The 24,491-nt window shown below is 42.4% G+C and overlaps 1 protein-coding gene across 12 annotated transcripts in view; it reads right to left on the bottom strand.

The window, feature by feature from the left end:
• Positions 1-2,998: 2,998 nt before the first annotated feature.
• LOC106584189 (Scm polycomb group protein homolog 1) overlaps positions 2,999-24,491 on the bottom strand; it is a 48,955-nt gene continuing 27,462 nt past the window's right edge. For 8 of the 12 annotated variants that reach the window (XM_014169207.2, XM_014169212.2, XM_014169180.2 and 5 more), the window contains 9 exons: positions 9,367-9,602; positions 8,948-9,124; positions 8,673-8,799; positions 8,214-8,414; positions 7,768-7,935; positions 7,463-7,588; positions 5,278-5,409; positions 4,944-5,059; positions 2,999-3,706 (listed from right to left, as the gene is read on the bottom strand). In XM_014169207.2, coding sequence (XP_014024682.1) covers positions 3,578-3,706; positions 4,944-5,059; positions 5,278-5,409; positions 7,463-7,588; positions 7,768-7,935; positions 8,214-8,414; positions 8,673-8,799; positions 8,948-9,124; positions 9,367-9,602 — 1,412 coding nt within the window. In that variant the 3' untranslated portion in view covers positions 2,999-3,577. The other 4 variants (XM_014169215.2, XR_006761269.1, XR_006761268.1 and 1 more) reach the window with 4 other exon arrangements.

Genomic DNA, 24,491 nt, shown 5'->3' with positions numbered 1-24,491 from the left:
TTAGCTAAACCTGTGGGCATTCTGTTAACGCCATGGTCTCTGCTCACCTCCCTGTCAGCAGTTTAAACCTGACTCACTCATGTTTGTTCAGTGTTTGTGAAACTCACATGATGTGAGCACCACATAAAGAGCAAGGAGCTGGGAGGTCTATAAATAGCTATTTTTTTAAATGAATGACACTGTGGCTACTATTAGACATCAACAAACATAGCCTATAACCTTGGATGGGCCCTGACCATAAGTCATAAGCGTCTTGCACACAGGCACAAGTTTAACTGACACACACGCATATACACACACCTCCCTAATCGGCACTGATCAGTGGGTTTGGTCAATTAACCCTCACATGAACTTTCCTGTTTTTGCTGTGAGGATGTGGTTACATCCGCACTTTTAATGCTTCTGCTGCAATCAATACACGTCACGCACACAGGCCTAACTCTCATTCACACTTTAATTCATTGGAATAATTATCACTTTAAATCAATATCACTTTCCTAGTAAGCTATTTTGTCAGAGAAACATGAAAATAATAGGCTAACTTTGATGTAAGCATTGTTCAATGTAAGCATTGCTTTGGAGAATCTAGCTCACCAGTCAGAAAAGGTACTAAATTCAATAAGCACCCAGGTGTTACGCAACATATGGGCTAATTAAGTTGTAGCATCAATTGGGACACCTCAAAGGCAAAAACCGTATGCAAATAGTATGTCCTCTGCAAATAACATGATTGTGAGTTAATTGTGACTGACTCATGGCAGAACATGTGCCTGAGCCTCAAGGAGACAGGACTAAATCTAGATGGATGGAGCTCACCTGCCCTCTGTTGGTCAACTGTCGTTCATCTAAAATTTCCTGGAGCAATAAAGACTATGATTTCAATATTTACTCAATCTTGAGCCACTATACCAAAACTGAAAATGTTCAAAAAACAATTACTGCATAACTCATGCTATTCACTCATCTTGAGACTTTGGCCTAGATTCAATCAGATCAAGCGTTAATGTCGATAACCAAGGTGTAACTGTGTTGGAGATGTCAAATCGGTGAGCAGCTGTTCTTGATCATTTTCATGAAGCCACACCCGTCCCACTTGTGTTAGAAGTTCAGAACGAGAAAATGTGGGCTATATAGAAATTACACTCCAAATGAAAATCATTAAACAAAATGAGGACTTCTATCAGCCTAATCGAGGTGTAAATTACATCTCACATTCCAGTGTTTGAACTTGTAAACAAGGCTTCATAAGATTTATCTTAATGGCAATATCTGCTTTCGGTATGTGGATTTGACAACTAACACAGTTCGACCACCCAAACACCGCTATGTGGATGTCAGCTAAATAACTTCATGCTATGCCCATACTGTTTACAAATTAAGAAAAGTATGACTGACAGATAAACAGTTATATCTTTATTGAACATTAATACGTATGATAAAGCTCTCAATGTATGAACTCTAATAATATAGTATAAAAATTAAAAAAGTACAAATAACAGTCATTGTAAACATCCATAACAAGATAAAAGCAACAGTTTATCATGTCAGTATTTCTTCAGCACAGTATAGAGTGTTTTAATAACGTAGTGTCATACTGTTTGAAAACCATGCCTCCAAACAAAAATAAATTCAGAACAAATCCCAAACAGCTGGGAGAAACCTCGTTTTTTTTCTGGAATGAATTACACTGAACAAAAATATAAACGCAATGTGCAACAATTTCAAAGACTTTACTAAGTTAAAGTTCATATACAGAAAAGCCCTAATCTATGGATTTCACGACTGGCAATACAGATATGCATATGTTGGTCACAGATATCTTTAAAAGAAAGTAGGGGCGTGGATCAGAAAACCAGTCAGTATCTGGTGTGACCACCATTTGCCTCATCTCTTTCGCAAAGAGTTGATCAGGCTGTTGATTAAGGCCTGTGGAATGTTGTCCCACTCTTCAATGGCTGTGCGAAGTTGCTGGATATTTGTGGGAACTGGAACACGCTGTCGTACACGTCAATTCAGAGCATCCCAAACATGCTCAATGGGTGAAATGTCTGGTGAGTATGCAGGCCATGGAAGAACTGGGACATTTTCATCTTCCAGGAACTGTGTACATAACCTTGCGACATGGGGCCCTGCATTATCATGCTGAAACATGAGGTGATGACAGCGGATGAATGGCACGACAATGGGCCTCAGGATCTCGTCATGGTAAAATGCAATTGTGTTTGTTGTCCATAGCTTATGCCTGCCCATACCATAACCCCACTGCTACCATGGGGCACTCTGTTCACATTGACATCAGCAAACTGCTCGCCCACACAACACCATACACGCTATCTGCCCGGTACAGTTGAAACCCGGGATTCATCTGTGAAGTGCACACTTCTCCAGCGTGCTACTGGCCATCGAAGGTGAGCATTTGCCTACTGAAGTCGGATACGGCGCCGAACTGCTGTCAGGTCAAGACACTGGTGAGGACGATGAGCACAAAGATGAGCTTCCCTGAGACGGTTTCTGACAGTTTGTGCAGAAATTCACAGTAAACCCACAGTTTCATCAACTGTCCGGGTGGCTGGTCTCAAACGATCCCACAGGTGAAGAAGCCAGATGTGGATGTCCTGGGCTGGCGTGGTTACACGTGGTCTGCGGTTGTGAGGCCGGTTGGAAGTACTGCCAAATTCTCTAAAATGACGTTGGAGGCGGCGTATGGTAGACAAATGAACATTCAATTCTCTGGCAACAGCTCTGGTGGACATTCCTGCAGACAGCATGCCAATTGAATGCTCCCTCAAAACTTGAGACATCTATGGCAAAACAGCACATTTTAGAGTGGCCTTTTATTGTAAACCAGCACAAGGTGCACCTGTGTAATGATCATGCTGTTTAATCAGCTTCTTGATATGCCACACCTGTCCAAGTGGATGGATTATCTTGGCAAATGAAAAATGCTCACTAACAAGGATGTAAACAAATTTGTGCACAACATTTGAGAGAAATTAGCTTTTTGTGCGTATGGAACATTTGTGATCTTTTATTTCAGTTCATAAAACATGGGACCAACACTTTACATGTTGCATTTATATTTTTGTTCAGTATACTTATTTCATACAAAACAGCCAAAATGGCTTAATGCAAGTCCATATTTTCAGGGGGGTACAATTTTTTTTTTTACTTGATCAAACAAAAACAAAGAGATCAAAAACAATGTAATAAAAACTCTGGCCTAAAATGGCCATTACAGTAAAAAATGGCTACATACAGGGAGGGCATCATTGGTAGAGGTTGTTGTAAGAGAATATGGAATAGAAGAACAGGCAAGTAACATGATGGATGACGAGGAGATGTGGGCGAGTCAGTCAGTCTGCATATCCAATGCTGCTTACATTTAAAATGTAAATAAGAGAAGTTCGCCACAGGGCTTCTTAGATGCGGCAGAGAAAGAGTGGGATATATGACACCAGGTATCATAGCCTAGTGGCGGATGCGACGTGATGGTTAGTCCAGTAGTATGCAGTGCATTATATCCTGTAGAGGGGAGGGGGGGTGAGTAGTAGTAGTAGGGTTGCGGGGTGGGGGGAGCTCAATTAGGGCGTCCATGTTTGAGCTTGTCGATGTGGAATGTGAGTTTTAGGGCAGGCCCGAGCTTCAAGCCCATGTATTTCATCATCATGTCGCTGCGTAGTAACAACAGGGCTTTGCCATCAATCTCCTGCAACACATAGGAGCGGGATAACATTTTAATTTGCTATGAAGGTTATAAACTCAACAAAACACTTAAGAATTAAAAAATCCTTCCACTAAAAACAATGGCAAAACATACAGTGCATTCGGAAAGTACTCACACCCCTTGACCTTTTCCACATTTTGTTATGTTACAGCCTTATTCTAAAAGGGATTAAATAATTTGTTTCACTCATCAATGTACACACAATACCCCATAACGACAAAGTGAAAACAGTTTTTTATAAACGTTTGCAAATGTATTAAAAACCAAAACAGAAATACCTTATTTACATAAGTATTCAGACCCTTTGCAATGAGACTCGAAATTGAGCTCAGGTGCATCCTGTTTCCATTGATTTTCCTTGATGTTTCTACAACTTCATTGGAGTCGACCGGTGGTAAATTCTATTGATTGGACATGATTTGGAAAGGCACACACCTGTCTATATAAGGTCCCACAGTTGACAGTGCATGTCAGAGCAAAAACCAAGCCATGAGGTCAAAGGAATTGTCTGTAGAGCTCCGAGACAGGATTGTGTCAAGGCACAGATCTGGGGACGACTACCAAAAGAATTCTGCAGGATGAAGGTCCCCAAGAACACAGTGGCCTCCGTCATTCTTAAATGAAAGAAGTTTGGAACCACCAAGACTCAGGAGTGGCTTCGACACAAGTCTCAATGTCCTTGAGCGGCCCAGCAAGAGCCCGGACTTGAACCCAATCAAATATCTCTGGAGAGATCTGAAAATAGCTGTGCAGCGACACTCCCCATCCAACCTGACAGAGCTTGAGAGGATCTGCAGAGAAGAATGGGAGAAACTCCCTAAATACAGGTGTGTCAAGCTTGTAGCGTTATACCCAAGAAGACTCAAGTGTGTAATTGCTGCCAAAGGTGCTTCAACAAAGTACTGAGTAAAGGGTCTGAATACTTATGTAAATGTGATAGTTTTTTTTATTTTTTATAACTTTGCAAAATGTTTATAAAAACCTGTTTTTGCTTTGTCATTATGGGGTATTGTGTGTAGATTGAAAAAAAATACAAATAATGTTTTAATACATTTTAGAATAAAGCTGTAATGTCATAAAATGTGGAAAAAGTCAAGGGGTGTGAATACCTTCCGAATGCACTGTAAGTGTCCCTCTATGCTGAGTGTTCTGTCAGGCTGATACGTACATAGAGATACAATAGAATAGTACTGTTCTATTAAATTCTGTAGATACGTACGTGTTTTCTGAAGAGATCTGCGTGGGGGGCCAGTAGGGGGTCTATGTCTCTGATGAACTGCATGACGTCCTTCACCGTCCACAGGTTGGGGTCCTGGCCACTGAAACGCTCAGAGCCTGTCGGATGGCGGGTCAGAGTAGAGATACAGAGGAACTTTAGTCACCAATCACCAGTGGGGTTTGTTATTATGGGATGACGAGCAACTCCATCTAAAGTGTTACCGTAAAGCCATACACAATCCATCAATTAGCTTGGCTAAAAATGAAATGAAATCCAATGGACAATATCATTTTTGCCTTTAATGACATGCATTCCATTAAAGATAATCCTCTACCTGAAGAGCTGAGATGCAGCAACTTGGTGGGGGACCGCAGGCCCAGAGGCTGCCCTGTCGAGCCCGGGGACAGGGGGCTCTTTTTTAAGTGCTCCGAACCCCCTACACCGTTCACCATGAGGAAGGGCTCACCTGGAACAACATGGACAGGAGAGTCAATCACTACGCCCAAGTGACACACCTGTAGCTTAACTGTAGTCAAAAAGTTTGCTTAGTGGGACATTACTGACTACACCTTGGGCTGTTGCGGTGACCGTATTACCGCCACACCGGCAGTCTTGAGTTAAAATTCCATGCGACTGTTGAGTCATGGTAATCTCATCTTATGCACTCTGGACATGCTTTGGCAATACCCAAATTGCTAATGACCATCAGGTCCTAATGGCCTGGAACTCAGGGCTCTATTGTCCCTCTAACCACTCTGACATCAATGCAAGTGTTATTGAAAATCACTTATCAAAACAGTATTGTGCTTTTAAAACTCACCTCAATGTGATGATCAATTTGAAGAAAGAAGTTCAACAGCAGGTTGAAACTGAGTGTAAAACATGGTTGTTGTGGATGTTGTTTCAAAGCCTAACACAACGAAATGGACAGTGCTTCTAAGGTGATGATTCATTCAAAACACCAATACGCATACATTTATGAGCCCGAAAAATACCCGAATTAAAATTACGATTGTGCTGTTACACAATACATAGCCTACCACATAATGCACATGGCAAAAAAACATAAAACAAAACTGATTTAAGATGTCTGTGGTACATAATTGGTCAAGCCTATACAAATTTGAGTAATCGCCATTGAGTGTGGACTGTATTATTATGCATGCTGGATAGACTGGTTACCTTATGCTACACTCCAAAATGTCTATCCATGAGTCTGGAAGAGAACATAGAGCCCAAGGCGATGCAGCTGGTTGTGCAGGGCGGCTTACAGATAAGCCTACAATTATAGTGAATTTATATTTGATTTTGAATAGCCAGTTAATAGGAAAATTGTATTTTAATATTTTCATAATTAATTGGGTGACATTACCTTTCACTATACAGACTACCTCACCACCATGCGCTTCCATCGCCTCTCTCTCCTTTATTCCTTTCTCGAGTGTGCAGAGGGGCTGTCAACAGTTTAGTGAAATATGTTTTGTTGTGAAAACATGTTACCATCGATTGAAAAACGTATTGGCGGGAAAGTGCACGGCCTCCATTCGAGTGCATGCAGATGACATGTATTTTTTCCCCTCCCCATTTGATAATGAGCCATTCTAAATCTAAACAAATTGTAAGGTTTATATCATTCACAACTAAGTTGCCAAATAACTCTAAACCTAGCGTATAGGACCTGTTCCAAATGATCACTTTTACACTCAACATAACCACTTCATATGCGCACTCGCTCTGGTAAGGGAAAAATATCCTTTCTATTTTATTCAGCTAAGTTCAATTATATAAAATCATATAATATAACATAATGGCACGGGACTTATAAGCATATCTTGTCAGCGAAATGAACAAGACTACAGCCTATGGCATGGAGCATAGCCAGATAACATACAGTATGCCAACTCACATTCTGTTCTTCTGAAATACATTTTCTTCATATCATGTTTCTTTAGACCTGACTAAAATAAATAATGAATTTGTGATGGTGTATATTAAATAAAATATACACCATCACAATAAATCCATTATAGTCAAGTCTAAAGAAACATGATTTGAAGAAAATGTATTTCAGAAGAACAGAATACGAGTTGGCATACTGTATGTTATCTGGCTATGCTCCATACCATAGGCTGTAGGCTTGTTCACTTAGCTGACAAGATACAAGCTGCTGATGAGCGTGCCTTTGGGACAACTACATTTAAAAAAGTCTAATCTTAGACTTTTTAAAATGTAGATGTTCCAAAGGCGTGCGCATTAGCAGCTTGTATGTGGCTTGTATGCAATTTGTATTTGTGGAGGCCTGGAAATGCTAAACGTGTTTCTGTTAATTAACGGTCACTTACCGTGAGACCGGCAGACTTTTGCATTACAAAAACCCGGCTGATCTCCAGTCCTAGCTACACACTAAAATAACAGTTTTTGTTTGTACACAAATGTTTTTCCATTAGAGGTGCATGTTTCTATTTTTATCAATCAAGTTATTTTAAATGAAGCGTTAAGGATTTCCTAAGGAGCTGTACCTTCCGAGGAGAGGCAGAGGTTTTTGGCCAGCTTGTGGGGGAGGGGGCTGTAGTAGGAGTCTTGAAGGAACCGCTTGGAGCCTCTGCCTGGACCCGTTGTGAGGCCCTCCCTAAAACTTCTCCTTTCTGGAGAGAGTCGTAATAGAAAAGAAAAACAGTGAGGAGTGAAAAGCAAATACCTACATACTTGACTCAAATCGACACTGTTGCAATGGTGAAAAGGCCAAAAAGAAACAGACAACCCTTTTCTGTCCTGAACCAACAGTAAAGTCAAGGTTATGCCCCAGTACAGTGTGTGTGCTGACCTGGGTAGGCGTGGCTGTCATAATGCAGGCCCCCTCGGGGGACGGGCTGGCTGCCAAACAGAGGGTCACAGTAGAGGTTGTGACAGAGTTTCTCCAGGAAGCGCAGGACGTACGTGACGCTGTTGACTGTGGGCAGGGTGAGGGTATGGTGCTGCTGGTCAAAGTGGGCTGCATGGGACACAGAGGGCAAGGGTTCGGCTCAGACAGCCAATTCCTCACATTTAGCAGCAATGCCAAGTGAATAGGAGATATAGAGCTTTGGTTTGATCAATTTCAGGAAAAAAGGAACTACCAGTCTGTTTTAACAACTGGTCCTGATGTAGTGCACAGGGAGGCTTGAAATAAATGAAGGAAATGCAAAGACTCTTTGATTATCTCTATAACTAAACTTCTAATAAAGCTTATAGAGAGCATAGCCCATACAGAAAGCAGGTACCAGTCCTTACCTGATATGACCTCTCCTCCGTGACCTGGCTTGAGGCAGGAGAAGACAGAGCTCTGATTGTGGGCACAGTCCACACAGGCCTGGACACACTGCTGTAGCACCGAGGAAACCCGGCCTGGACCAAAGTGGTCAGGCAGCTGCTGCACCCGCCGCCCGTCCAAGTGGGGTCCCACCTTCCCATACTTGTTCAGGTATACACATACTGTGGGACATGTAGGTAGATGCAGGGAGTCACGCACACAAACATAGAGGCATCTAACATTCAGCATGTATACCACTCTGGCTGAAAAAGGCAGATTTGATTTAATGCTCCAAACATATTTAACAATATTACATTTTCATCAACTCACAAGAATGTCCGAGGGCATTCAAGTATTCATAATAAAAGTTGCATTGCGCTCCACAGAAATCCATATGAGTGTTAATTGTAGTGATGAAGTACTACTTTGTGCGTGTGTACCTGTTGCAGCATGCAAGGCGGCGCTGGGGATTGTGGCGTTGTCCAGGGGCACCGTGCTGGTGTCTGGCTCTGGCATACTGCTGTTGGGGGAAACGGGCACAGGGTTGGGCACCACCCGCGGTTTTCTCTGTTTACACAGACACACACACATATATATATACACACAACGTTTAGTGGGGTGGTATGCGCTCATCCATAAAAATAAAATAACTTGTCCCAGGTGCTGGATTAGTTACATTGTACCTAAAAAAATAGAATTGTGTGTGTGTGGTTACCTTGCTGCCAGGCTTGGGTCCTCTCTTTTTGGGGATCTTGATGGACTCCACTTGACCCTCCTGCAGGGCCATCCTCTGGGACCAGTTGGCTGGCAGCCTCCCTCTGGGCCGGGACATGGGTCGCCCTGGGCCTGCCATGGCACCCTCCAGCCAGCCTGCTCTCTTCGCCCAGCCCAACTAAACACAGAGGAGGAGTGAGAGGACAATGTTAGGCTTAGGTCAACCACTCTAGATATCAATTGGAGGGCAAACATGACCTTTCTCAGTAGCAGTGGAATTAGAATATAAGTTAATTCTTGACCAATAAGGTCGTTATTATAAAATAGTTTTTGGGTGCTGCGACACAGGATGTAACAACCAACCCTACCCCACCCACCCTTCCCAACCATGACTCCCCAACCCGGGTCCTTGGTCTGTACCTTACTCCCCGGTTTGGGGCCTCTCTTCTTGGGGACCTTGATATGTTCCAGTCCCTTTCCGGGCGGGGGGGCCTGTGTTCCTACTCCGGCCCCCTTCTGGCCCCAGGGCCCTGTCAGCTTGGCTTTCCTGCGGCCTGGCTTGCGTCCCCGTTGGCCAGGCGGCTGTCCTGGCATGGGGTGCATGGCTGTTCCCTCGCTACCGTCTGAAAGGCAACTGAGGGTCTTGGGTAGCGCTGCTGTCCCCAGAGACAGAAAGAGTGATAGGGGGAGTGTAAAAAAAAGAAGTTCAAATAGGACGTTATGGAATCAAACAAATGCAATTTATCCTCTAGTCTAGAGATCAATATATCCATTGAAGTTATGTCATTCATTATTTCCTTCATTCATTAAAATGCAGCCTGACAGGAAACAATGAATGTCAGATTCAGGAAGTAGCATCAAAGTAACATATAACCAACCAGGAAAGAGCAGCGACTTATTCAAAATCATGACAGACTCAATGACATAACCAGCCAGTGATAGGCAATAATGCCTCTAACAACACAACACAGCAGGAGTGGTAGACCCGGCCACACACAAGTGCACATAGACAGCCTTTGTGTTAAGGAAGGCCATGGTGACCCAGTTTGCTTTCAGCTGTGGAACAAAGAGGCAACTTGTTTTATACACTTGTGTTACACTCTCTTACTGCCCTGCCGTCATCGAGAAGGATGAGAGACAGACAGAGAAAAAGTGTTGCCAGGACCACAATTACAAATTCCATCTAGACACCGTTGCCTTAGAGCACACAACAAACTATTCCTGTCTTGGCTTAAACATCAGCACCACAGGTAACTTCCATAAAGCTGTGAACGATCTGAGAAGCAAGAAGGGCCTTCTACGCCATCAAAAAGACACATAAAATTCAACATACCAATTAGAATCTGGCTAAAAATCTTGAATCAGTTATACAGTGCCTTCAGAAAGTATTCACACCCCTTGACATTTTCCAAATGTTGTTGTGTTACAGCCTGAATGTAAAATGGATTACATTTAGATGTTCTGTCACTGGCCTACACACAATACCCCATAATGTCAAAGTGGAATTATGTTTTTCAAAATGTGTACTAATTAATAAAAAAATGAAAAGCTGAAATGTCTCAAGTCAATAAGTATTCAACCCCTTTGTTATGGCAAGCCTAAATCAGTTCAGGAGTAAAAATGTACTTAACAAGTCACATAATAAGTTGCATGTGTGCAATAATAGTGTTTAACATGATTTTAAATGACTATATCATCGCAGTGCCCCACACATACAGATAATTGTAAGGTCCCTCAGTCGAGCAGTGAATTTCAAACACAGATTCAACTATAAAGACCACTGAGATTTCCCAATGCCTCGCAAAGGGCACCTATTGGTAGATGAGTAAAAAAAAAAGACATTGAATATTCCTTTGAGCATGGTGAAGTTATTAATTACACTTTGGATGGTGTATCAATACCCCCAGTCACAATTTTCAAACCTTCCATAACAAAACCATCACCTATAGAGAGATGAACCTAGAGAAGAGTCCCCTCAGCAAGCTGGTCCTATGTTCACACACAGAGCCCCTGGACAGCAACACAGTTAGACCCAACCAAATCATGAGAAAACAAAAAGATAAATACTTGACACGTTGGAAAGAATTTACCAAAAAACTGAGCAAACTGCAATGCCATTTGGCCCAGAATACCTGACCACTGAGACTGACCCAAAATTAAGGAAAGCTTTGACTATGTACAGACTCAGTGAGCATAGCCTTGCTATTGAGAGGCCACCGTAGGCAGACCTGGCCCTCAAGAGAAGACAGGCTATGTGCACACTGCCCACAAAACGAAGTGGAAACCGAGCTGCTCTTCCTAACCTCCTGCCAAATGTATGATCATATTAGACACACATATTTCCCTCAGATTACACAGACCCATGAAGAATTCAAAAACAAATCAAATTTGTATAAATTAAAAAATATTTTTATAAACTCCCACATCTATTAGGTGAAATACCAGTGTGCCATCACACCAGCAAGATGTGTGACCTGTTGCCACAAGAAAAAGGGCAACCAGTAATACACAAACACCAATGTAAATATAACCCATATTTCTGTTTATTCATTTTCCCTTTTGAACATTGTTACAACTCTGTACATAGCCATAATATAACATTTTAAATGTCTCTACTCCTTTGATACTTTTGTGTGTTTAATATTTACTGTTCTTTTCTGATTGTTTATTTTACTTTTGTTTATTATCTATTCACTTGCTGTGGCAATGTAAACATACAGTATGTTTCCCATTCCAATAAAGCCCTTTGAAAGGAATTGAGAGAGTTCTTCACTGAGATAGATATCAATGGCAGAACTTGCAATGAGTGATACAAAGCAAACAACTCACTTCACGCACACACACACAATAAAAGGGTGAGACAAACAAATACAGACCTTGCACAACAGAGGCTCCTAAGCTTTGTGAAGTGGTTCTGATTACAACCCAATCAAGCCCAGACAGACAGACAAAGACAGTGAAAGTAGACGGTAGATTTCCTCTGCACTAAGTTACCCGTGTGACTCGTCCTCTCTGCACATTTCCTTCCTCTCTTGAGTTTTGATACACTTGCAAGGCCTCGCCAATTGGGACCGGACAAGACCAAATTCCTCATAAACCGCAGGCAATTACTCTCGCTCGTTGTAATCTCTGTGCAATTCTCACCAGAAGAAAAAGCTAACTAGTAGCCTACCGAGGCCCATCAAGCAGAACATGCTGACACTGCCTGGGAAATAATAGCAGTAGCAATAAAGACACAGACTGCCAACAGCTGTCAGATATGGTGTTAACATTTATCTTTAAACCTCACACCCTTCCGTTCTTAGGGGCCAGGCCAAGTCTAAATCACACACTGCCTAAAGTGTACGAAGCAACGATGGCGACAATATGTGCAGCATGCAAAGTTACACATGAATGCAGACACTCGCACTAACACATGACTTGGCCTGTGGGGCAATATACCAGACTTGGGTTGAAATACATGTGTATTTGACTATCTGTTATTTAAAATACTTTTTTTCTGTGTATTTGAGTATTTTCAAATACACAGCTTAAAACAAGTACTTTTATTTGAGTATTTGAACGGTTATTTGTAAAAAATAAAATAAATACTCTACCAAATTGTAATTGATAATGTTTGAAATATGTTTTTGGAAATACTATTTTCAAATACCTGGGTTAAACGCATGGGAGTGTATTTGAGTCAGTGTATTTTCAAATACTTTCCGAGAGTATATCCAAATATACATTAAAATATTAAACTTGTCTTTTCAAATATATATTAGAATACATAATTCACTTACATTTTAGTCATTTAGCAGATACTCTTTGAAGAGGTAGGGTTTCACATGTTTATGGAAGAAAATACACAACGCTGTTCTAGCTTGGTGAAAGGACAGAGAAGAGCTTGGACTGGGCTGGTGGGAGCTGCCAAGAGACCAGAGGTACATCGCATGTATGTGAAAGTAATTGAGACATTTGAAATGGTATTTGAACCCAGGTTTGTAAAATACACACACCCATAATGGTACGCACCGAAAAAGTCTGCAGGTTATAATTATACTCATGTACACGTCAGTATCAGATACAGTGCCCATCATAAGTATTCACCCCCACTTGGATTTTCTTCACATTTTGTTGCGTTACAAAGTGGGATTAAAATAGATTTCTTTTGTCACGATCTACACAAAATACTCCTTAATGTCAAAGTGAAAAGAAAATTCAATAAATGTTTACAAATTAATTAAAAATAAATAACAAAAACATCTTGGTTATATAAGCATTAATTTGTTATGGCAAGCATAAATAAGTTCAGGAGTAAAAATGCGCTTAACAAATCACATAATAGGTTGCACAGACTCATTCTGTGTGCAATAATAGGGGGTAACATGATTTTTGAGTGACTACACCATCTACACTACATAACCAAAAGTATGTGGACACCTACTCGTCGAACATCTCATTCGAAAATCATGGGCATTAATATGGAGTTGGTCCCCCCTTTGCTGCTATAACAGCCTCCACTTTTCTTCCAAAGGCTTTCCACTAGATGTTGGAATATTGCTGCAGGGACTTGCTTCCATTAAGCCACAAGAGCATTAGTGATGTTGGGCGATTCGGCGCTCCAATTCATCCCAAAGGTGTTTGATGGGGTTGAGGTCAGAGCTCTGTGCAGGCCAGTCAAGTTCTTCCATACCGATCAACAAACCATTTCTGTATGGACCTTGCTTTGTGCATGGGGGCATTGTCATGCTGAAACAGGAAAGGGCATTCCCCAAACTGTTGCCACAAAGTTGGAAGCACAGAATTATCTAGAATGTCATTTTGTATGCTGTAGCGTTAAGATTTCCCTTCACTGGAACTAAGGAGTCTAGCTCGAACCATGAAAAACAGCCCCAGACCATTATTCCTCCTCCACCAAACTTTACAGTTGGCATTATAAATTGGGGCAGGTAGTGTTCTCCTGGCATCCGCCAAACCCAGATTCATCCTTCGAACTGCCAGATGGTGAAGCGTGATTCATTACTCCAGAGAATCCGTTTCCACTGCTCCAGAGTCCAATGGCGGCGAGCTTACACCTCTCCAGCAGGACGCTTGGCATTGCGCATGGTGATCTTAGGCTTGTGTACGGCTGCTCTGCCATGGAAACCCATTTCATGAAGCTCCCGACGAACAGTGGCACTTTTGGAACTCGGTAGTGAGTGTTGCCACCGAGGACAGACGTTTTTTACGTGCTATGCGCTTCAGCACTCGGCGGTCCTGTTCTGTGAGCTTGTGTGGCCTACCACTTCGCGGCTGAGCCGTTGTTGCGCCTAGACATTTCCACTTCACAATAACAACACTTACAGTTGACCGGGGCAGCTCTAGCAGGGTAGAAATTTGACGAACTGACTTGTTGGAAAGGTGGCATCCTATGCTGGTGCCACGTTGAAAGTCACTGAGCTCTTCAGTAAGGCCATTCTACTGCCAATGTTTGTGTATGGAGATTGAATGGCTGTGTGCTAGATATTATAAAATTTGAAGGGGTGTCCACATACTTTTGTATATAGAGTGAATGTACCTCACACACTCAATTATCTTTAAGGTCCCGCCGTTGAGTAGTAAATTCTAAGCACAGATTCAACCAAAAGACTAGGGACCACTTTTTTACAAAGCAAAGACTGAATATCGCTTTGAGCATGGTGAAGTTACTAATTAGGCTTTGGATGGTGTATCAATACACCCAGAACATGTGCAGACCAGCTGGCTGGGGTGTTTACAGACATATTCAATCTCTCCCTATCCCAGTCTGTTGCCCACACTTGCTTCAAGATGTCCACCATTGTTCCTGTACCCAAGAAAGTGAAGGTAACTGAACTAAATGACTATCGCTCAGTAGCACTTACGTCATCATGAAGTGCTTTGAGAGGCTAGTTAAGGATAATATCACCTCCACCTCACCCTACACACTCCATCAGACCCCCGATGCAAAAAGAAGGAAGTTACCCCACCTAAATAATGCAAAAGTTACATTTTAACATTCATGAGAAAAGAGAGTCAACTAATAAAGCAGCGGACCATTTTGTGGTGCTGTAACGTAAAGCTGCGACCGCAGCGCAATCAATAGGAGGTGAACAGCGCCTGGTGTTGAAATTATAGCCTCGCTAACTTGTTATGCAAGAGGCTCACAGGAATAGATAATCTTCATTTTAATTTGACTTTATAAACAAGAGGGTTTAATTGCAACCTATTTCTTCCGAGCCTTACATAACATAACTTGGCTGAGGCTTGGCTATGGCTTAACTGCAACTTTCAGAAGAATTTTTTTGGGGAGTTTTTCAATTAGGCCTGCTTACAATTGCAACTTTACAAAAATGTAGCATCCTACATAAAACAATCATGTAAAGAAAAAAAGGTGATGTCTGCAAATGACTGTCTGAATGTCTTTCAGGAGTCTCGGGATAGCCTGCTCCTGTAATGACAGAACAGAAAATACTGTCAGCATGAGACCTAAATAGCCTAAGTATTTAGTATTTGCTAAGTCATATAGGCTAGTTACTTACTCAATGGGAAAAGTTACATTTCTTCTCGGACACGATCTTGTTGATGGCGGGTGAGATGGATGTGATTTTGATGTGCAGGCAGTCCTCGATTGACTTGTGTGAAAGCCGGTTTCTGTCGTGAGTCTAGATTGCGTTCATAGAAGGACTCGCAAGTGTAAGTTGATCCAAACATTGTTAGCACATAAAATGCAAGTTTCTTTATTGTGCTGTATTCCTCTGAGCTTGCCAACCAAAACGCACTCAGGGACTCGGTACTCCTGATTCTTCAACGTGCGTAAGCGCAGCCTTCCAGATGAAAAGTCCAAATCGATCTACTCAAGCTTCCTAGTAAAGGCCTCAAGTTTTTCCACCATGTCCACGACTGTTTTCCCTCTTCCTCGTAACTGCAGATTTAACCCGCTTAAAGTGACAGAACAGATCAGCCCAAAAAAAGAACGGAGGGGAAATCCTAATTTTCCAGAATGTGAAGGTGGTCAGCTGCTGCACATATTTAGCTTTTTCTGAGAAAATCGACAACCTGGTCATGCAGCTCACAGAACCGGTCCAGCGCTTTTCCTTTACTCTTCACCCGCTTTGAGGATAATACAGTGCCACTGATGCGGCCCGCTACCAAGGACTGCCACCATTGTTCCAAGATGGCCACCATTGTTCCTGTACCCAAGAAGGCAAAGGTAACTCAACTAAATGACTATCGCCCCATAGCACTCACTTCAGTCATCATGCAGTGCTTTGAGAGACTAGTCAAGGATCATGTCACCTCCACCCTACCTGACACCCAAGACTTCAATTTGCATACCGCTCCAATAGATCCAGACGATGCAATCGCCATCACACTGCCCTACCCCATCTGGACAAAAGGAATAGCTATGTAAGAATGCTGTTCATTGACTACAGCTCAGCATTCAACACCATAGTACCCTCCAAGCTCATCATTAAGCTTGAGGCCCTGGGTCTCAACCCTGCCCTGTGCAATTGGGTCCTGGACTTCCTGACGGGCCGCCCCAGGTGGTGAAGGTAGGAAACAACCTCTTCACTTCGCTGATCCTCAACACTGGGGCCCCACAAGGGTGCGTGATCAGCCCCCTCCTGTACTCACTGTTCACCCACGACTGTGTGGCGATGCACGCCTCCAACTCAATCATCAAGTTTCAAACGACACAACAGTAGTGGGTTTGATTACCAACAACGACAAGACAGCCTACAGAGAGGAAGTGAGGGCACTCGGAATGTGGTGTAAGGAAAACAAACTCACACTCAACGTCAACAAAACAAAGGAGATGATCGTGGACTTCAGGTAACAGCAGAGGGAGCATCCCCCCTATCCACATCGACGGGCCCGCAGTGGAAAAGGTGGAAAGTTTGAAGTTCTTTGGCGTACACATCACAGACAAACTGAAATGGTCCACCCACACAGAATGTGGTGAAGAAGGCACAACAGCACCTCTTCAACCTTAGGAGGCTAAAGAAATTTGCCTTGTCACCTAAAACCCTCACAAACTTTTACGGATGCATAATTGAGAGCATTCTGTCGGGCTGTATCACCGCCTGGTACGGCAACTGCACCGCCCACAACCGAAGGCTCTCCAGAGGGTGGTGTGGTCTGCACAACACATCACCAGGGGAAAACTACCTGCCCTCCAAGACACCTACAGCACCCAATGTCATAGGAAGGCCAAAAAGATCATCAAGGACAACAACCACCCAAGCCACTGCCTGTTCACCCTGCTACCATCCAGAAAGACTCACAATCATTGGCCACTAATAAATGGATCACTAGTCACTTTAATAATGATGTTTATATATCTTGCATTACTCATCTCATATGCATATACTGTATTTTATACCATCTATTGCATCTTGCCTATGCCGCTCGTTCATCGCTCATCCATATATTTATATATTCTTATTCCATCCCTTTACATACATGAAGGGAACTCTCGTGCGCCAGCTGTGTGGTTAGTGAGAAAGTGCATGTTGCAAATGTACGCTCCCTTACTAGACGTCCGACTACGTCCAATAAATCCGCGGACGGCGTCGGGCCGCTCACGGGGGCCGGATCTTCCAGGAAGTCATCGAACGGAGTCTCTCGGACCTTCCGCTTCCGTTTAATAAAATTTTCAAATTTTGGTCATTTCTTTGCAGTTCCGGATTATTCCACGGGAGGGCGAACGGAATCATATTGCAAATGTAACATATATCACCAATCACGACACGGCTTTTTCTCCTAAACGGAAAAGAATTCAAAGACGAAACTCGGTCTGCGTGGGTTTGGCATAATGGGCAGTTGGCCCCGAACAGGATGGAGTCGAGGCCTCGACGCTTTTCGAGTTAAGGCTATTTTTCTGGGATTAAAAGTCAAACAGGAAAATAGAGTGCTGATTTGACCGCTTCACATCAAACTACATGAGCCTACGGTGTCAGGAAAAAAGGAACCATGCATTTACCAATGTTCATTTCAGAGAAATTGTACAATGACACATTGGTGATATTCAACAATAGGAGGGGTTTTTTTCGAAAAAGTTACATATCCAGTTGCAGCGTGTTCAGATGAGTCCGTTAAGGCGGGTTTCGGAGCTCTGCAAGATTTCTATGATTTTCTGTGATTTTCTGAAACAACACACACTTGTTCAACCCTCTGTAAATAAGTCAGTTCTTAACATAAAGACCTAAAACTCAATATTCTATAAGAGCCTAACGTTCAGATTCCTGTGTCAACCAGAAGTGCCTTAAAATGGTGTCATAGGGGCTGTTTTGAAGGGTTAAAAAGGTCAGATCTTTCCACAACTTCATATGTGTGACTAGGCAACCCTCATGAACTGTAATTCAGTCATATATCCCATCAGATGTCAAAGAAAAGCTCTCTCACACACACACACACACACAGCAAGGACGGAGTGACACAGTGCGGTGCTTAAAGACACAAAGAGCCTGCAATGGCATTACCATTATCTCTAGGCTGTGCCGAGTTCAATGAGACGCCCCGCTTGACCGTAGCTCGTTCGGTCTGAGCACAGTGACCGTGAGAAAACTAGGCCCAAAATGATGCCTGCACCAATATGTCAAGTGCTTTTGGGTGACAGTGAGAGAACCGTTAGGGTTAGAAGCACAATTCAACCTCAGGATCGTTCCTGAGGTCCTCCCGATCTGTGCAAGCCTAACCTTGACCCTGTGGCATTAACCCTTCACAGTAAAAAGAAGGTGTTTAGATCAAAAAGTGTGCAATGACTTCTCTCTCCATAGGAATACATTGACAATTCTCCTAAATTCAACCTGAAGTCTATGTGGGTTATGAATGCCTTATGAACCTGTCTTCTATAACAATCCATCAGGCTACTGTGCGGTCTACCTGTGTCGATTCTAAGGTTCCTGGAGCAACCGGAAGTTGTTAAAATCACCCTAGAGCTATTGTCATATAAGCAACCTGCAGATAGTGAAAATCACGCAACTCAACCATCTGTCATTCAGTCAATTTTTAAGGTAGAGAGTTCATATTCAGGATTCTGTTTATGTGTACCCCAAAGACAACGTGTGTGGAGCAAGAGCTTCCTGTGACAACCGAAAGTTGTTAAAAACAGCCTAGAGCAATTGTCATATAAAACGCACATAGTGAAAATCACGCAACTCAACCATCTGTCATTCAGTCAATTCTTAAGGTAGAGACTTCATATTCAGGATTCTGTTTATGTCTACCCCAAAGACAACGTGTGTGGAGCAAGAGCTTCCTGTGACAACCAGAAGTTGTTAAAAACAGCCTAGAGCTATTGTCATATGGCCAACCAGCAGATAGTGAAAATCACGCAACTCAACCATCTGTTATTCAGTCAATTCTTAAGGTAGAGACTTCATATTCAGGATTCTGTTTATGTCTACCCCAAAGACAACGTGTGTTGAGTAAGAACTTCCTGTGACAACCGGAAGTTGTTAAAAACACCCAAGAACTATTGTCATATGGCCAACCAGCAGATAGTGAAAATCACGCAACTCAACCATCTGTTATTCAGTCAATTCTTAAGGTAGAGACTTCATATTCAGGATTCAGTATATGCCTACCCCAAAGACAACGTGTGTCTATTCTTTTTGCAAAAAAAACTAAAACACACAATTTGGCCATAGGGACATAGTGTGGGGCTTAGAGGCTTATACCGCCTTCAATAGTTATTTTCGTTCAAACGATTCAAGAACCGTCAGACCTAGAGCTCCGAAATTTTAGAAACCTGTTCTAGAGCTCAAGTCGATAGTGCACAGTGATTTATGTGGCTCTAGAAGGTTCTCAGACCGAGAAACCGCCTCGTGCATTTGCAATATGTTCAATTCATTTTGAATATCACGGACATGGCGACATGTAGAAATGTCCCAGAGTCGCAAGACTAGGTGCATTGAAACCGCCTCGGCCCATAGAGACGGACCCCAATGTCTCTGTCCGATAGCTCATTCAGGGACCCCGTAGTAACGCCCTGAAAAAGTGGATTTTCAGCACCAATTAAGGCCATTGCTCGGGCACCGAATGACCTATCTAGCCGAAACTTGGGATTCGGGGTCGCCTCACATAGGCCTACACATATTGTCAGAGCTGGACCCGCAGCTATAACGTAACTATGTGTTTTATGTTTTTTTATGATTGAAATTGAAAGCACTGTGAATTATGGGCCTTCTCTGACATATGTGATAGTTGGCTTCTATACGAGTTGGAAAAAGTGGATTTGGTGTCAGATGGTATCAGTTTGGTGTCAGAATGACATCTAATTGACTGATGGACGCTGACTGCTGGGTGACGAGCAATGGAGAGGAACCACAGTCACTGCCCGGCCATCCCGAGTTCATCGGGCCAGTCAATTATGCATTTCTGCAGTATTTTTGAGCATGCATAAATTCGTGATGCTAAATGCCCATTGAATCATATTGCAAACGTAACGCACAATATTGCAAATGTAACGTGCATTTGCAATATGATTCAACAGCAAAAATATCACCAAAGTTGACATGATGAATCATATTGCAAACGTAACGCGCAATATTGCAAACGTAACGCGCGTTTGCAATGATTCAACAGCAATAAATATCACCAAAGTTGACATGATCAACCATATTGCAAACGTAACGCGCAATATTGCAAACGTAACGTGCATTTGCAATATGATTCAACAGCAAAAAATATCACCAAAGTTTACATGATGAAATCAACACAATGAGCGATAGAGAGGAACCACAGTCACTGCACGGCCATCCCCAGTTCATTGGGACAGTCAATTATGCATTTCTGCAGGGTTTTTGAGCATGCCAAATTCGTGGTGTTGAGGCCCGTTGAAACATATCGGTAATGCGCATCCATGCACATGGTGACCCGAAATGGGTTACCAGGATTAATTTTTTAGAAGGGTTTTAAATGCCTTTAGGGGGGTGCAAGGGGTCCATGGTTGGGTAGGGAGCACCTTCCATCAGTGCCCATCCAATATTTTGGACAAATGTAACGCGCATTTGCAATATGATTCAACAGCAAAAAATATCACCAAAGTTTACATGATGAAATCAACACGAGCGATGGAGAGGAACCACAGTCACTGCACGGCCATCCCGAGATCATCGGGCCAGTCAATTATGCATTCTGAGCATGTCAAATTCGTTAAAAATGTTTAAAGCAACAGAGTCCCACTTCTCCCTCATCATACATGACAAGTAGACTGTCTGCATTGATTCATGGCTTAACATAGGGCTATATATCATTTGGGCAGTATAAATGCCATTTGGACTATGGTTCACTGACTTTTGGGTTTGGAAACCGACTTCCTATGATCGTACATGGCAAACGGACAAACATCCTGATTTGGCACATTCAATACTTTCATACACGTATAATTGACAAAAAAAGAATTGGACATTTCATTTGCACATTTCTAATGGCATTTGGCAAAAAAAAAAAAAAATATGTCACTTTTGACTTCCTATGAAATCATATTCCAAATGCACAAATCATATGCCTTATGCACAAGCAAATATGTCACTTTTGACTTCCTATGAAATCATATTCAAAATGCACAAAACATATGCCTTATGCACAAGCAAAAACAGCCCAAAAAATTATGTCAATAAATTATGTCAAATGTATGTCTATACAGCTCTTATACATGTGTAATTGACATAAAAATTCAAAAAAAATCAAAAAAAACGGTCCAGAAACCACTCTTTAAGGGGTTGAAAAGTTTTCAAAAAATATGTCATTTTTTCAAAATTTGACTCTTGAATTGTGTTACATTTGCAATATGAAAATTCACAGCTGAGAGCTCTAGCCATCTATTGAAAATTTGCTGTGATTTGGCACATTCGATACTTTCATAATTGACCAAAAAAAGCATTGGACATGACATTTTGCAAAAAAAAAGAAAAAAAAAAAGTCACTTTTTTCCTATGAAATCATATTCAAAATGCACAAATCATATGCCTTGTGCACAAGCAAAAGCAACCCAAAAAACGACGTCAATAAAAAAACGTCATAAGCATGTTCATACAGCTCTTATACATGTGTAATTGACATAACAATCGAAAAAAAAAATCGAAAAACGGTCCAGAAACCACTTTTTTAAGGGTTGATACGTTTTCAAAAAAAATATCATATTATCAAAATCTGACCCTTGGGTGTAGACTTGGGTATCATTTGCTGTATGAAAATCCACGGTGGAGCGCGCTCGCCATCTATTGGAAATTTGGGGTGTTACAATTGGCAATTGCCATCGGAAAATTGCCATATGATTGGCCCGGAGATGGACCGCTTTCGGTGGTATTTACAATCGTGTGTATGATTCGTGCTATGCCAATATGTTCCCATGTTATTTTGTCCAAATTAGGGGGGTTTTCCCTTACTTAGATTTGTGTGTATTAGGTGGTAGTTGTGGAATTGTTAGATTACCTGTTACATATTACTGCACTGTCGGAACTAGAAGCACATGCATTTCGCTACACTCGCATTAACATCTGCTGACCAATACAATTTGATGTCTCCCTGACAAAGTTGATTATGCACATTACGTTATCCATTACATCTTTTAGCTCACCATTTAGTCTGGCACACAGCACACTGATGTTTGGGGGGCGATTTCCTTCAACCTGCAGACCAGGATGTGTCTGCCCACCATAAAAGAAGCCTAGTCGGTAACCACAATATTTACTTTTTCGAATGGCAGGCATGCTGCGTAAACAATTCTTACAGCTTTGTGAATATGATGTCCCCGGTGGTGTGTCCTTCGGGCGGGAATCCGTGCCAGCAGCTCTTATTTAAATTCCTTTCCATCAAAATAACATACATATACACACACACAAATAACTGTGCTACATCGGTGTTGTCAGTACACAGCAAGCCAGGGCAAAATGCTCAGACTGATTGAGCCCCTCCAGAACGATCCTATGCACATCATCTGCCAGTGCATGGACAAGGCAGCCGGCTGTTGATCCAGACAGGGGCATCTGTTTGACAGATACAATTATGCTATCCAAATAAAATAAAATGTTATTGGTCACGTACACATATTTTTCAGACGTTATCGCTGGTGTGGAGAAATACTTATGTTTCTATCTCCAACAGTGCAGTAATACCTAACAATACACACAAATCCCCAAAATAAAAGACAGGAATTGAGAAATATCAGAACGAGCAATGTCAGAGTCCGGAATATAAATATATACACTGAGTATGAGCCTTGACTAGAATACAGAATATTCACTCAGTGGCCAGTTTCTTAGGTGCACCCATCTAGTACCAGTCTGAATTCTTTGGGGCATGGAAACATTGCTCAAATTGGTATCAAGGAATCTTACGTGTGCCAGGAAACCATTCCCCACACCATTACACCACCAGCCTGTACTGTTGACACCAGGCATGACGGGACCATGGACTCATGCTGCTTACGCCAAATCCTGACTCTGCCATCAGTATGACGCAACAGGAACTGGGATTCATCAGACCAGGCAATGTTTTTCCACTCCTCAATTGTTCAGTGTTGGTGATTGCGTGTCCACTGGAGCCACTTCTTGTTTTTAGCTGATAGGAGTGGAACCCGGTGTGGTCGTCTGCTGCAATAGCCCATCCGTGACAAGGACCGACGAGTTGTGTGTTCCGAGATGCCATTCCGCACACCACGGTTGTACTGCGCTGTTATTTGCCTGTTTTTGGCCCGACTGTTAGCATGCATGATTTTAGCCATTTTCCTTCGACCTCTCATCAATGAGCAGTTTTTTTTGCCCACAGAACTGCTGCTGACTGGATGCTTTTTGTTTGTTGCACCATTCTCGGTAAACCCTAGACAAGTTTCTCTCAAACTCGGTCCATGGGACCCCATGGGGTTCACGTTTTGGTTTTTGCTTAACACAACCGATTAAAATGATTCAATTTTGATGATTAGTTGAATATGAGTCAGCTGTGTAGTGCTAGGGCAAAAAACTAAACGTGCACCGCTTGGGGTCCCGAGTACAGAGTTTGGGAAACCCTGCCCTGTCGTGCGTGAAAAGCCCAGGAGACCGGACATTTCCGAGATACTGGAACCAGTGCGCCTGGCACCGACAATCATACTACGCTCAAAGTTGCTTAGGTCACTCGTTTTGAACATACTAACGTTCAGTCTAACAGTAACTGAATGCCTCAATGCATGTCTGCTTTACAGTATATAGCAAGCCATGGCCACGTGACTCACTGTCTGTAGGAGCAAACCATTTTCATGAACAGGGTGGTGTACCTAATGAACTGTCCACTGAGTGTACTTATGAAGTTGGTAAAACAGGATGTAAACATAATTTTTTAAAGAAGTGACCAGTGTTCAAAGACTATATACATAGGGCAGCAGTCTCTAAGGTGCAGGGTAGAGTACCGGGTGGTAGCCAGCTAGTAACAGTGACGAAGTTCAGGGCAGGGTAATGGGTGGAGGCCGGCTAGTGGTGACTATTTAATAGTCTGATGGCATGGAGATAAAAGCTGTTTTTCAGTCTCTCGGTCCCTGCTTTGATGCACCTGTACGGTCTCTGCCTTCTAGATGGTAGCAG

Source organism: Salmo salar, chromosome ssa02, assembly GCF_905237065.1.
Source record: "Salmo salar chromosome ssa02, Ssal_v3.1, whole genome shotgun sequence".
In the NCBI taxonomy this organism is placed as follows: domain Eukaryota; kingdom Metazoa; phylum Chordata; class Actinopteri; order Salmoniformes; family Salmonidae; genus Salmo; species Salmo salar.
This window is presented reverse-complemented; position numbering and strand designations above follow the sequence as displayed.